Source organism: Acanthochromis polyacanthus, chromosome 6 (assembly GCF_021347895.1).
Source record: "Acanthochromis polyacanthus isolate Apoly-LR-REF ecotype Palm Island chromosome 6, KAUST_Apoly_ChrSc, whole genome shotgun sequence".
Classification (NCBI taxonomy): domain Eukaryota; kingdom Metazoa; phylum Chordata; class Actinopteri; family Pomacentridae; genus Acanthochromis; species Acanthochromis polyacanthus.
In genome coordinates this window covers 30,571,188-30,583,340 of record NC_067118.1, presented here as the reverse complement: position 1 = coordinate 30,583,340, position 12,153 = coordinate 30,571,188, and the positions used below count along the sequence as shown (strand labels likewise).

At 39.3% G+C, this 12,153-nt stretch overlaps 2 protein-coding genes across 3 annotated transcripts in view; one reads left to right on the top strand and one right to left on the bottom strand.

Moving 5' to 3' along the window:
• nup210 (nucleoporin 210) overlaps positions 1-11,846 on the bottom strand; it is a 35,890-nt gene extending 24,044 nt beyond the window's left edge. For both annotated transcript variants that reach the window (XM_051949746.1, XM_022205044.2), the window contains exons 1-14: positions 11,228-11,846; positions 10,176-10,315; positions 7,631-7,762; positions 6,872-6,968; positions 6,467-6,617; positions 5,779-5,911; positions 5,373-5,531; positions 5,068-5,136; positions 4,863-4,969; positions 4,521-4,661; positions 4,249-4,386; positions 3,863-4,018; positions 3,151-3,352; positions 1,560-1,705 (exon numbers count right to left, since the gene is read on the bottom strand). In XM_051949746.1, the coding sequence (XP_051805706.1) occupies positions 1,560-1,705; positions 3,151-3,352; positions 3,863-4,018; positions 4,249-4,386; positions 4,521-4,661; positions 4,863-4,969; positions 5,068-5,136; positions 5,373-5,531; positions 5,779-5,911; positions 6,467-6,617; positions 6,872-6,968; positions 7,631-7,762; positions 10,176-10,315; positions 11,228-11,379 (1,923 nt within the window). In that variant the 5' untranslated portion in view covers positions 11,380-11,846. The remainder of the gene's footprint in view (positions 1-1,559; positions 1,706-3,150; positions 3,353-3,862; positions 4,019-4,248; positions 4,387-4,520; positions 4,662-4,862; positions 4,970-5,067; positions 5,137-5,372; positions 5,532-5,778; positions 5,912-6,466; positions 6,618-6,871; positions 6,969-7,630; positions 7,763-10,175; positions 10,316-11,227) is intronic.
• The window catches only part of LOC110958481 (fibulin-2-like), a 31,826-nt gene continuing 31,017 nt past the window's right edge, over positions 11,345-12,153 (top strand). The window contains exon 1 of the mRNA XM_051949747.1: positions 11,345-11,440. The gene's annotated coding sequence lies outside the window, so the exon portion shown is untranslated. The remainder of the gene's footprint in view (positions 11,441-12,153) is intronic.

Below are 12,153 nucleotides of genomic sequence, written 5' to 3'. Positions count from 1 at the left end.
AGTCTGGCTTTTTTATGAGTTTTTTTCAGCAGTGGTGTCCTCCTTGGTCGTCTCCCATGAAGTCCACTTTGGCTCAAACAACGACGAATGGTGCCATCTGACACTGATGTACCTTGGCCTTGGAGTTCACCTTTAATTTCTTTGGAGGTTGCTCTGGGCTCTTTGGATGCAATTCGAACGATCCGTCTCTTCAATTTGTCATCAATTTTCCTCTTGCGGCCACGTCCAGGGAGGTTGGCTACTGTCCCGTGGGTCTTGAACTTCTGAATAATATGAGCCACTGTTGTCACAGGAACTTCAAGCTGTTTAGAGATGGTCTTATAGCCTTTACCTTTAAGATGTTTGTCTATCATTTTTTTTCGGATGTCCTGGGACAATTCTCTCCTTCGCTTTCTGTTGTCCATGTTCAGTGTGGTACACACCTTTTCACCAAACAGCAGGGTGACTACTTGTCTCCCTTTAAATAGGCAGACTGACTGATTATGAGTTTGGAAACACCTGTGATGTCAATTAAATGACACACCTGAGTTAATCATGTCACTCTGGTCAAATAGTTTTCAATCTTTTATAGAGGTACCATCATTTTTGTCCAGGCCTGTTTCATTAGTTTGTTTTTTTAAATAATTATGTTAATCAACAATTCAAAAGTAATGGCTGTTTTTGATTATTTAATTTTCAATAAATTTTTATTTATTGTTACTTTTGTGAGTTTCAAGTGATTTCAGTGAGAATTGTGGGTTTTTCCTTCTTTAACTGAGGGGTACCAACAATTTTGTCCACGTGTGTAGCTGAGAAAAGTTAAGCTGAAATACTCAGTATTACCAAGCAAAGATGCAGAATTGGGTCAACCTTTAGCTGCCAGGGCAAAACAAGTGAAGAAAATGTCTGCAATATTTTGAAGTATTTTGCTCAATCCCATGATAAAAAAATACATAGCCTACACAGTGGTGTATCAAACAATACATTACTGATGACTGAAAATGTGTAGAAAAACAAAAAACAAAACAAAACAAAAAAACAGTAACTGCATCCATTTTTTAGGAATGACAATATTTTTCAGTGCAGATGATTTGGTCAGATTGTCCTAATAAATGTCATATTCTACTACACCAGTCAGTTTCAATCGTGTGCCTTACCAGAGCTCTTGCATAGAAAACAAATCAATGCAGCAAGTGTATAATGCATAATTAAAATGCACAGAGGAAACCCAGGAGGAGAAAATTTTAACACTTGCTGATCATTGCATTTCTGCCTTGACAGTACAGGAGAGACTCTGTTCATGAATGTGTGTGCATGAGTGAATTTGCTTCCTTAGAAGACAATAGCTAATTGGAGCTGTGAGGGCTGAGTAACAAGAATGAAAGCAATGACAGCAAAGACTACACGTAAAATTCAATATATTACACGTTGCACAAAACACATTTTGTCACACACAAAACAAAAAACTACAAATTCCAAATTCAATTAGCAGGTCAGCATAAACTGTTAAATCCTTCAGTAATTCACTTCAAAAGACCACAATGAGCCCAGTCATGCAAGGACAACACCTTTGGACTCACTCTGAGAGGAAGATAGGCTGCAATGGTGATCTTGGCACTGAGGTGAACGTTGCCATGAGTGTAGCTGACGGTAAGCATGGTGTACCCAGGGGCCAGAGCCTTAGCTCTCACTCCACTGCAGTGGTCCTGGCCTGGAGCCAGCCTCCCTGGATCAGGAGGAACATGGTTGGAGAGGATTCAATATTACAATGTTGCAAAAAAATAATTGTTCACGGTATACTCATTTATCTTTCTATTTTAAAACACAGTGGGGTACACAGAGGTCTTATTTTTCTTAACACATTTTTCAGATTAATAAGATTCCAAAATAAAAAAAAAACTATAGATCCAGCAAACAAAGGAACTCTCAAAGACATAAACTTCGCAGTGACAATCTGAAATCAATAAAAAATTAATAATGCTCAAGTGCTAGTAAGGACTGTGCCCATACTGTTTTTCACTGAGCAAGTTCACCGAGTTTCCCACCGAATGGATTGACAGTAATGTGGCTGTTGTACCGGACCATCACAGTGGAGAGGAAGATGAGTCGGAAAGTTAAGGTCTTGATTTACCAGTCAATCTACATTCCAATCCTTATCTATGGTAATGAGCTCTGGCATGACAAAAAGATTGAGACTGTGGGTTATAAACAGCTGAAATAAGCTTCCTCTGGTGACTGGGCTCAGCCTTAGAGGAGCTCAGCTCGGACATGCGGAGATACAGGCTCCTTCACGTCGAAAGGAGCCAGTGGAGGTGGTTCGGACATGTCTCTCGGGTGACTTCCTGTGAAGGTTTTCCAAGCATGTCCGCCTGGGAGGAGATCCAGGGGTAGACCCAGAACTCACTGAAGGGATTATATATCTCATTTGGCCTGGGTATACCTTGGGATCCTCCAGGATGGATGAATGAGTTGACAACTTTCCTGCACTATTGTTTTCATGAGATGTGCACAGAAAACAAAAACCAAAGGGGCCCCTCCTACTGGATAATGCTGTACCAGTAAGTACCAACACAATTTTTTGAGGGAAGCAGATACACTGGATCTTAAGTTGAGCCTCATAAACATTTATTTTCACTCCAGAATTGTTAGAAAACCACATCCACAAAACCTTTGCCCTCAGTTCAAGCACCATTTACTGGCCAAAGTCATTATTACTCATAACTCACATTGATTAACTGAGGCTAAAAAGAATGATCAATAAACGAGTGCAATGAATGAGCATCAGTAGCTGTGTGACCTTTAATGATTGCCATTATAGCTGCAGTGCACGAGCAAAGAAACCCCTAATTACAATGATAGTACATCAGCTGCTACACATCTGAATATTGTGTAAATGTTTGGGTTTTTTTTTTAAAACCACCTAGAACAGCATGTTTTAACCTGTGAGTCTGTCTGTGTGTTCATCGTCATGGCAAAATGTGGTTCTGGAAACACCCACTGTACCGGGAAAGCCAAGTTCAAAGATGAATGCAGTCCCACACACACGAAAAACTACTGAGCACTCTTGAGCTGAAAAGGCAACATGTTGACGGATATGACGTTTTGTCAAAAATTTTGAGCAATTTGGAAAATTTGTTTCACAACACACACAGTCTAATCACCAGGACTCACCATCCAGTAGTTCGAAAACACCGTGGTTCTCCTCCTCAACAAGCAGGTCAAAGTGCGAGCAGTCACTCAACATGACCTGCTCTTTTTCCACCTCCTCCTCCAGCATCCCGAAAATCCTGAGCGGCAGATCCAGAACCACGCCCAGCCTAGCCTCTACTGGGCAGGGGGCAAAATCCATGGCAACAGGCTCAACAACATACACCTACAAGAAAATAAGATCAGGAAAGTATTCAAGAGTGTTAGAACAAGGGAACAATAGTAAAATTGGGAGATTCAAGCTTTAAGACTAAAATTGAACAGTAATATAGGATTAGTTTGGTGGCCACATAAAAAATGGAGATAATTCAGCTGTCACATATTTTGCATTTGCATGATTGATAACAATGCACTTTGAAAATAATTATCTGTGATGTCTATGAATTATCTAGAATCCCTAAACTCAGCATAAATATTTTCTCTGCATACAAATATTTTGAAAGAATAAAGACGCCGCTTGTCGATTGGCATTTTGTGAAAACAAATCATTGTTTTAGTTACAAAATATAAATACTTTATAATTTAAAATATTTTGTTTCAACACCCCACAATGACTATAAAACTTGCACTCAAATCATTAATCAAAGTCATCAGGACAATCATGTGCCCAAACTTTCATATGAATATTCAACAGGTGGGTGGCTTTGCAACATGGCAGTTTTCCATTTCGAATTACCTTCATATGGCCGAAGTGTAAAGGGTTACGTAGATCATGAGCATAAATAACACTGACACCAATGTCAGTGACTGTAGTCATCACTCCTCTCACGGTCACCGTGGCGACAGCTGTATTGGAGGAAGTCCAGCTGAAATTCCCACTCCCTCCTGTCGCCTGCCACATGCACCAGAGCACAGGAGCCATCATGTGCAACAGAATGACACCTTTAATTTTTGATCTTACATAGAGGCCTCATGGTAAAATGACAACCTCAATTAGAGCTTTGCAATTGTCAATAATTGTAAATTGCTAAAAACTGACTCATATAAGGTGCCATATGTTCACATTTTCTGCACAACTGTTTAAATGCTCTCCAAGCGCCATGTTTGAAAAGGAATAATTACCTTTATTGTGTACTGATAATCTCCGACTTTAGGCTGCCATGGAAATGTGAGAATACTGGGACTAAGAACTATGGGATTATAGATTTCCACATCCTGTTCATTGTGGACTGGGTTGGCAAGTGCATGGGTCCTTCCACTCTGAAACAGAACAGAGGTCAATGGAAATGGTCAAGTGCTCTCTACTGATGGAAGAAAGCTACGCAAGGTTAATGCAATAATGATACTCCAAATAAATTCGGACTGGTCAGGGTCAAAGTTGCAAATGCACTCACTTCATCGACGACAGCTTTTAAGGTGGCATCAATGAGTGTTAGGCCGTCTTTCAGGGCTTTGACATGATGATATGATCCATTCAGAGAAGACTCCAGGACTTCAAAATACTCCACAGGAAACTGAGCATCAATACGGACATTCTGCAAAATCAAAATAAAACACAGATTTTTAAATTACTTTCTAAATCTGATTTCAATGCTATTGACAGGGTTTATCCATTACTTTATTTATGATTTTCACAATTGCTGTCACATTCTCTAGCAACATTTGCCGTATTGACAAAGATATACAGGTAAATTCTTTTAAAGACTAACTCAGTGATTGTGCTGAAGCATACTTACATCAGAGAGGTAAATTTTGTTGCCAGTTTTATCAAATACTTCAATGTGAATATCATATTCTCTGCCTGCTTCCAGAACCCAGCTGTCTCCTGGATGAATTTTAAAACCTAAAACAAAGTAAAATAACAAAGGTTTCTAAATCTTTTAAGAACTACTCAATGAAATATTTTTTATTATGTTTTTATTGATTGGAGCTCGAACAAACCTAGGTAGCCGGGTTCAACAACATACAGGGTGCTGTTGGGTAGGCGAGACACTCCTTGCATTTGAAGGCCTGAGTAGATGCGACTCAGGAAAAGTAAATCGGGTGCACTCACTGAAAATCACAGTGTTGAACTTTATAGATTAATTTTTGCCAAATGCATACTACTATTTTGTGCATTTTAATCAGACTCTGCTCACAGATTTTTTTTTTTTTTTAAAGTCTTAAAGTAAAAACAACTTAATCATTGACTATACATCAGCAGAAGATGTCATGGTAACTGGAGGCATCATCTATCAAAAGGATACTCTTATGATCCAACACCACATTGATGTGCCCCAGTTGTGCTGCTGTAACTCTGGAGGTCTTTTGATCCAGACTGGCCACAGCAACTTCTGGGTTTCCATTAGGGCCAACCACACTGTTCTGAAGGTGCAGTTCATACTGATCACACGGCATAGAGAGCTCTGGGCAAACACAACAAACAAACAGTTGCTTAGGAGCTGGCATCACACTATTACACAGAGATTTGAAACTGAAAAAACAGCAGAGCTGCTCCACTCATCTGTGACATCTATGACTCAATCACATTTTCACTTCATACGATAGCGAAACTAGGGCTTGAATGCTACAAACTGTGAAGTTGGTAGCTATATAATCAGGGAGAGTAAAATTAATCTGACGAACTTTGATCGTCATTCAACTGAAACAGACCTGTGATCGTGCCCTGCCTTATCTTCAGGACTCTGTATCGGATAGAAGTTCCCACCAGCAAGTAGACATCATGCGCAGGGCTCAGCAGGATGTTCTCTAAGATCAGCAGCCTCACCTCTGCTGCACCCACATCCTGTAGTATGGATACCATGGTTACCAAACAACACAGCTTCAGCTTCCCGCCTTAACAAACCAGACCAAACTGTTCGCAGTGTTCACAAATACTGATACAAAATAAAACCAATAAAAATCAATTTGCACAACGCTGTTGGTCTTTTTTTTGAGAATTTTATACATGATCACAAAAATAACTTTTCTTTCTTCTTTGCTGAACTGTACCTTGTTTGAATATTTACTCAGATAAAAATGTCAGCTTGATAAAAAGTCATGTCAGTGACAAATTCTTTGACAAGGCAGAAGTAAAACATAACTGCCACTGTTACTGTGATATCATATGCAAGGCACTGCTATTATGTAATCCTTTGCTATTTTTAGATGTCTGCATTTCAGGGGATGAGCACAGAGGGCCCAATTTAACTCAAACTTACTCTACTCTTCAGATTTCCTTCTCTCTATTGAAATAGATCAGAAAGACCTTAAGGATACCTGCGACTGTAACAATAAAGTGCAACTTTGTGCTGGTGTCGACAGCCCAGAAAGATATCATTTGTATGACTTAGCAGCTTACCTTATACAGTGGCTCTTGTATTTTGGCCTTCAACTTAGCATGGCCTGTTTTCAGTCCTGACACCAAAATCATATCGCCCTGTTTCCCAACACGCTCCATTTCAGATATGTACCCAGGGGGAGTGTATGTGGACTCAGAAAATTTAAGTACCCTTGAGGAGAGAAGAGAGACAGATCAGGAATACATATGAGACTGGCCTTTCATCTGACCACAAGATGTATTTTTCAGAAGAGCCAAAAGGTAAAAAAGAAACAATGCACTGGCAAAACAACAGGAGTATTCCAGCAATGGCTTTACGGTTAGTTTTACTAGTTGCTTTTGTCTACATTACATTTGCAAACAGATTTTTACATAAACCTCTTTGTTCAGTGGAGATTTAGTGTGTATTAGTACAGGGGAGCTTACCGTAATGAACTGTAAGAGTCAGTGAATCCATTCATATCTACATCTTTCACTAAAGTCCAGTCAAACACCAGACCTGCAAGGGTGCTGAAGGTGTTTCCTGCAATGCAAAAAAAAATGTTTTACCATTTCTGTAGGCCACAAATCTTAAAGCTGAGTCTAAACATGGGTATTGTGAGGCTTTGTGATAAACAAAGAATATTTTCATAGACCTTTCAACTTGTGTTTAAGGGTGAGGTCACTATGCTTGAGTGTATAATAAATGGTGATCACATTTGTCTGAAAGCCCCAGGCAGTTGAAGTAGTTAAAACAAAACCAATAGAAATTTCATTAGAGGATGCCTGCGGATTTTTTGCAATCTATTCCATTTGAGGAATCTAAGATGTACTTTTAAGCCAAAGCATGGACAAAACAAAAACACCAGACTCTGGAGCCATCATCATAAAGAAAAAGGCTATAGCTACAGCTCATTAAACTAAGTGTGCCTGCCCTAAATGGAACCAGTGGAACAAAACAAACACAGCTACCTCACAGTGCCAGGGGAAAGAAAACGTTGCCTGGACTCAGTTCAGTCATTATTCTGAAAAGTCTTCAGAGCAACAAATAAACAATACAATGCAAACTCCTTGCAATAGGAGAACTGAGCAATTTTATTAATTTTCATAAATTATTTGTCTTCTTAAGGGGCTATTTACTTATCAGTAACTCAGTAGCCTATAATTAGAATAGTGCTATCCTGTCATAAGCCACCTTAAAATCACCTTCAGAGTCCAGTGCATGAATTGTGAGTGTCAGTGGTGAGTCCTCAAGATGTAGCTCTCGGGTGGTGGACACTATCTTGATTTCACTGATGATGTCGACAATAGCATCACAACGCAGTACCTGTCCTGTAACTGCAAATTCAAGACCGGACATGTTAAGCATTATCATCAAAGTAAACACAGTAAAAATACCACACCTTAACCAAACAACGACAGGTTCAGAAACAAATTGCTTGACGATGATGTACAAAGCATAAAATCTCCCCCCGACTCAAACAGTTTATTATGGAAATGACTGCAAAGTATTACAGCTTTAAAACGTCCTTCCTTCCAAGCAGAATGCTCTACAGTTAGTCTAGTCAAATGTGGTGGCTTTTTGGTCTGGTAAGTGAGCTGTTACATGAAGCAACAGATTATGGTTCCATAAAACTAAAGCAGATGGAGTAAGTTAGAACACATTAATGCTTAGCTTTTTCTTCTTCATTTTTTGGCTTAAGAGGAACATTTTAGATGCACATGGAAGGGCCACATGCCATGCCATACAACATTTCACAATTTCAAAGAAGGAAGAATGAAATAGGAGTTGTGCAACATAATGGCAAGTTGTACAATAGTGCCTGTTCTGAAATTCTATTCTAGTTATTATATTATTTAGTCTTATATATTATAAATCAATGTGACAACCTGACAGTGCACAAACAAGAAGACACTGAGGAAATTCTAGCACCTGCTATATAAATACATACTTAAAAAAATACAATTGTGATTACAACCATCAGACAATAATTATGTCGGATGATTGCTATTTTTAAGAACTCATGCGGGGACTTATTTGTTGAATCCACCAGGGGCAGATGTATTGTAATTGCAGTACAATGCAGGCCCTCTAGACTGAATCCACCAGGTGCACAGCACCGCGTTTACGAAGCGGCTTTCTACTCTGCTTCCCTAAAAATACACACCTCGTCTATTTTTGAAGAAAGTCCTGTCAAGCATAACAAAGCACATCTATCTGTGCAGAAAAACCGGTGTAGAAACAGCTGGATGATCTTGAAATAAAACACCTTCTGCAGATTGTCGATTGCATCACACCAGTTCATCAACAACATAAACACAAGAAATGCTAGCCTTCTCCTCCAGCGAACAAGTCCTGTATGTAAAATATAGATATGAAAAAAATATGTGAATGGATGTCTTTTTAACTACTACAACGCTGTTACAAATCTTTGATCCGTGTCGCTCATAACTTGACTTAAATTATGAGTTTTGTAGACTATAGTGCAAGAAAGTAGGAAATAACAATGAACACTATTAAAACAGACAAGAAAAGAACCCATTCAACTATGTAGCCTAATTAGTCATGGCAAAAGCACAAACATCAAGGAAAAAACTACCAAATCAGCATGTCAGCAACATTCTGAAGCACTCCTGGTGGGGTGGTGGGAAGGACAGAACAAAACTGTATTGTTGACATGACATCATCGATCCTCACCCGGTGGAATCCACGGGTTGAAAGCCAAGCCAGTGCTAACACGTACCCATCAACAAATATTGGAATGCCGGAGCAAGTTTCTATATCTAGTTTGTTAAATATGTATTTGAGGGGGCTTCCAAGTAACTATCTGGGGAGCATTCTGCATCATAAACTAATCAAAGATAATTGTCCAAACTGTTTCTGATGTCACCACTCACTGGACTTTTTGTGCTGAAAATAGATAAATTAACTCAATTACAGTTCATTCTCAGTAACACAAAAATGCAAAAACAAGACATGAAACTAACTTCCAACAAAAAAACGCTTTCCAGTGTATCATTTTACAGAAATCTGTCGTTGGAAAACCAAGCCAAAGTAATAAAAACATTCCAGGTTTTCCACTACAGGCTGCCTGACCATGGACACTTGTATATATTTGCATAAAACAATCTGAGTTAAATATGACATGACATTACATTTACCAACACAACAAGGGAGATAATGAGAGGGTTGAGGGCTGACTTGAGGTAGCACAACCACAGTACCCATGTGCTAATTTGAAAAAGGCTGTATTTGTGGTAGAACCCGTCACTGAAGGTAGTTACCGGCTAAATTTGCGTTTCCTTTATGCTGCTCCTTCTTCAAATAATTCAGAACAATACCCATATGTAGAAACTGTACAACCTGAGGAAACTTTTAGGAGAAAGCACTCAAAGAAGCAACCATGCAAACGGAAGGAACCAAGAACTAAAACAACAGAACTTGTGGGTGGAATGAAATGAATGTCACACTCAAAAAACCAACAGGAGGACTTCACGTGTTTCTTCTGAGAAGTTTCAATTATCCTCATCTGAGGTAAGTCTCTGCAGCGAAAGGTTGTAATTAATTAGTAATTAGACAATCTTCCCCAGTGTTTGTGTGTCTTTATCCCTCCTGCAGTAAAAACTGATTACACTTCCAATGCAATTTGGGAGTCTATCTGCATAAACTACGCAAGCATTAATTTGCTAACTCAAATAGGATAAGAATTCTGAAATAAATAAGTGAATAATATGTCATTGCTGTATTTACCAACATCTTCAGCTAAAATGATGCTGGTGAGTCTGGACGGTTGGGTGGAGAGAGCCTTGAGGACAGCTCTCCGGGAGCATCCTCTGTCACTTTCCTCGTCCACCGCCTGGATACTCGCTACCTCTGGTCTGGTAGAAGTCCTGGGACACAAGAAACAAAAATAAATAAATAAATAGAACATTAAAAAACAAGTCAGATATATTTGTGGAGTTGCCATACTGCTCTTCATCTGCCACAGGATCAAGGCATTCGAACCCGCAAATAGTTAGTTCCTACTCAGCGAAGAGCCTCTCCAATATAAGCATTCTCCTAACTTTGAAAGAACAAGTAAAGACTTATCTGTCATCAGCCACTACGATTTTGTTTTTTTAATCTGCATGTCCTCATTACTTTGAACATGACTATTTATCTATTTATCCTGGATCTACTGTTGCTTTGTTTGCTTCCTCTCTCTCTTTGTTGTTTTTAAGGGCTTATGCTGATTTGAAAGGTGCTATATAAATAAACTTTGCTTACTTACTCACAGTCCAGTGAAATAATGTGACTTCTCACATTCAGTGGAATCTGTCTATTATTTGAAATTAAACATACATGCTATCAACAGCAGTTTTGCACATTTTTTGTTCACTTTTTTAAATGAAATCCCTACATTTTTGTATTATTCCCTCTTGCTCCTATTGCTGTGGGATCAATGCAGGCTTATCTCATCTCATCTTAGCTTACTTTACAACTCCTTTTATCTCACTTTACAGAGGGTAGGGTTCTGGTTCTTTTACTGGCAGCATAAAATGTATTTCATTTTCATACTTGTGGTTGATTTTGCATTTAAGATTGACTGATCAGTGAAGTTAAGAAAGCTTTTTTAAAAAAGTACATTTGTAGATTACTGAAGACATTTGTAGATTTACTTATCAGGGGTTTTATGGCTCCCAGACACTGACACATATCTGTGTGGCCTCACATGCCCTACGCAATATGACACTCCTTCACAAAGCATGTCTCTCCCTCAGTTAATAACTGAGACTGTCAGGCTGTATAGTTTCTCTACTCACCATCTGTAGCAGCCTTCAGTGGTCTCCAATGTGAAGTTAATTCTTGTACTTCTGGCGAGCGGCAGCAACACTTTGGGGATATTCAGCGTGGACGTACCGTTAACATGAGTAACGGTTATTAATAACAGCAGCAACAACACGAGCGGCTTCATTTCCGATTCAGGAGACTGCCCTGACTTGCTGGCAGCTATCCCAACCGTTTGATGAATGAAGGTAAAGTTCCGGTATGGGTTAAACTTACTATATCACATTAAGTTAGCTATCTGTGCGATATTTGTAGCGCTGCGGCTCTGGGGCGGACGTTACAGTGAGCTAGCATCGCCGACCCTGAGGCTATTTGCCCCGTCAGACACACGCCGTCTTCCTGCCCAGTTTCAGTTTGACTTATTATCAGAAAGCTACCGCATGGTAAGAACTGTTACAAAGTCCGCCGGTGCTCTTATTCGCCTGCTTCGCTTTGTTTAAACCCGGAGGATGCTTGAAAACACACCGCGACGGTCAGTTTGTAATTCACAGTTTTAAATTAGCGCACGCGGCTAGCAAACAGTTGCTACAAATACGTACGTTTCGTACAATACCCGCCATTAGCAATAATTGGACTTCCAGCGTGCATGCCGGGAGTGTGTAGACGTCATGTACACGAGCGTGGTGGAGAGTTTCTTAAAGGTACAGTCTGTCTTTTATCAACTACGACTAGACTGGACTGAATTGAATTGAATTGACTGATTTGACTTGAGTCAGATTAATGCTGTCAATATTGAGAGTGATGTTCATACATGTACACCCGTTCAGATTCCACCTGACTGACATAATGGAAAAATAAAATCATAAAAACTATTGAAGTCCATAGGGTCCATAAATGGGGCAAAATGTATTTATAATAATATTAATGCAAGATGTAATGCTGGAAAGAATTCTATTCATTC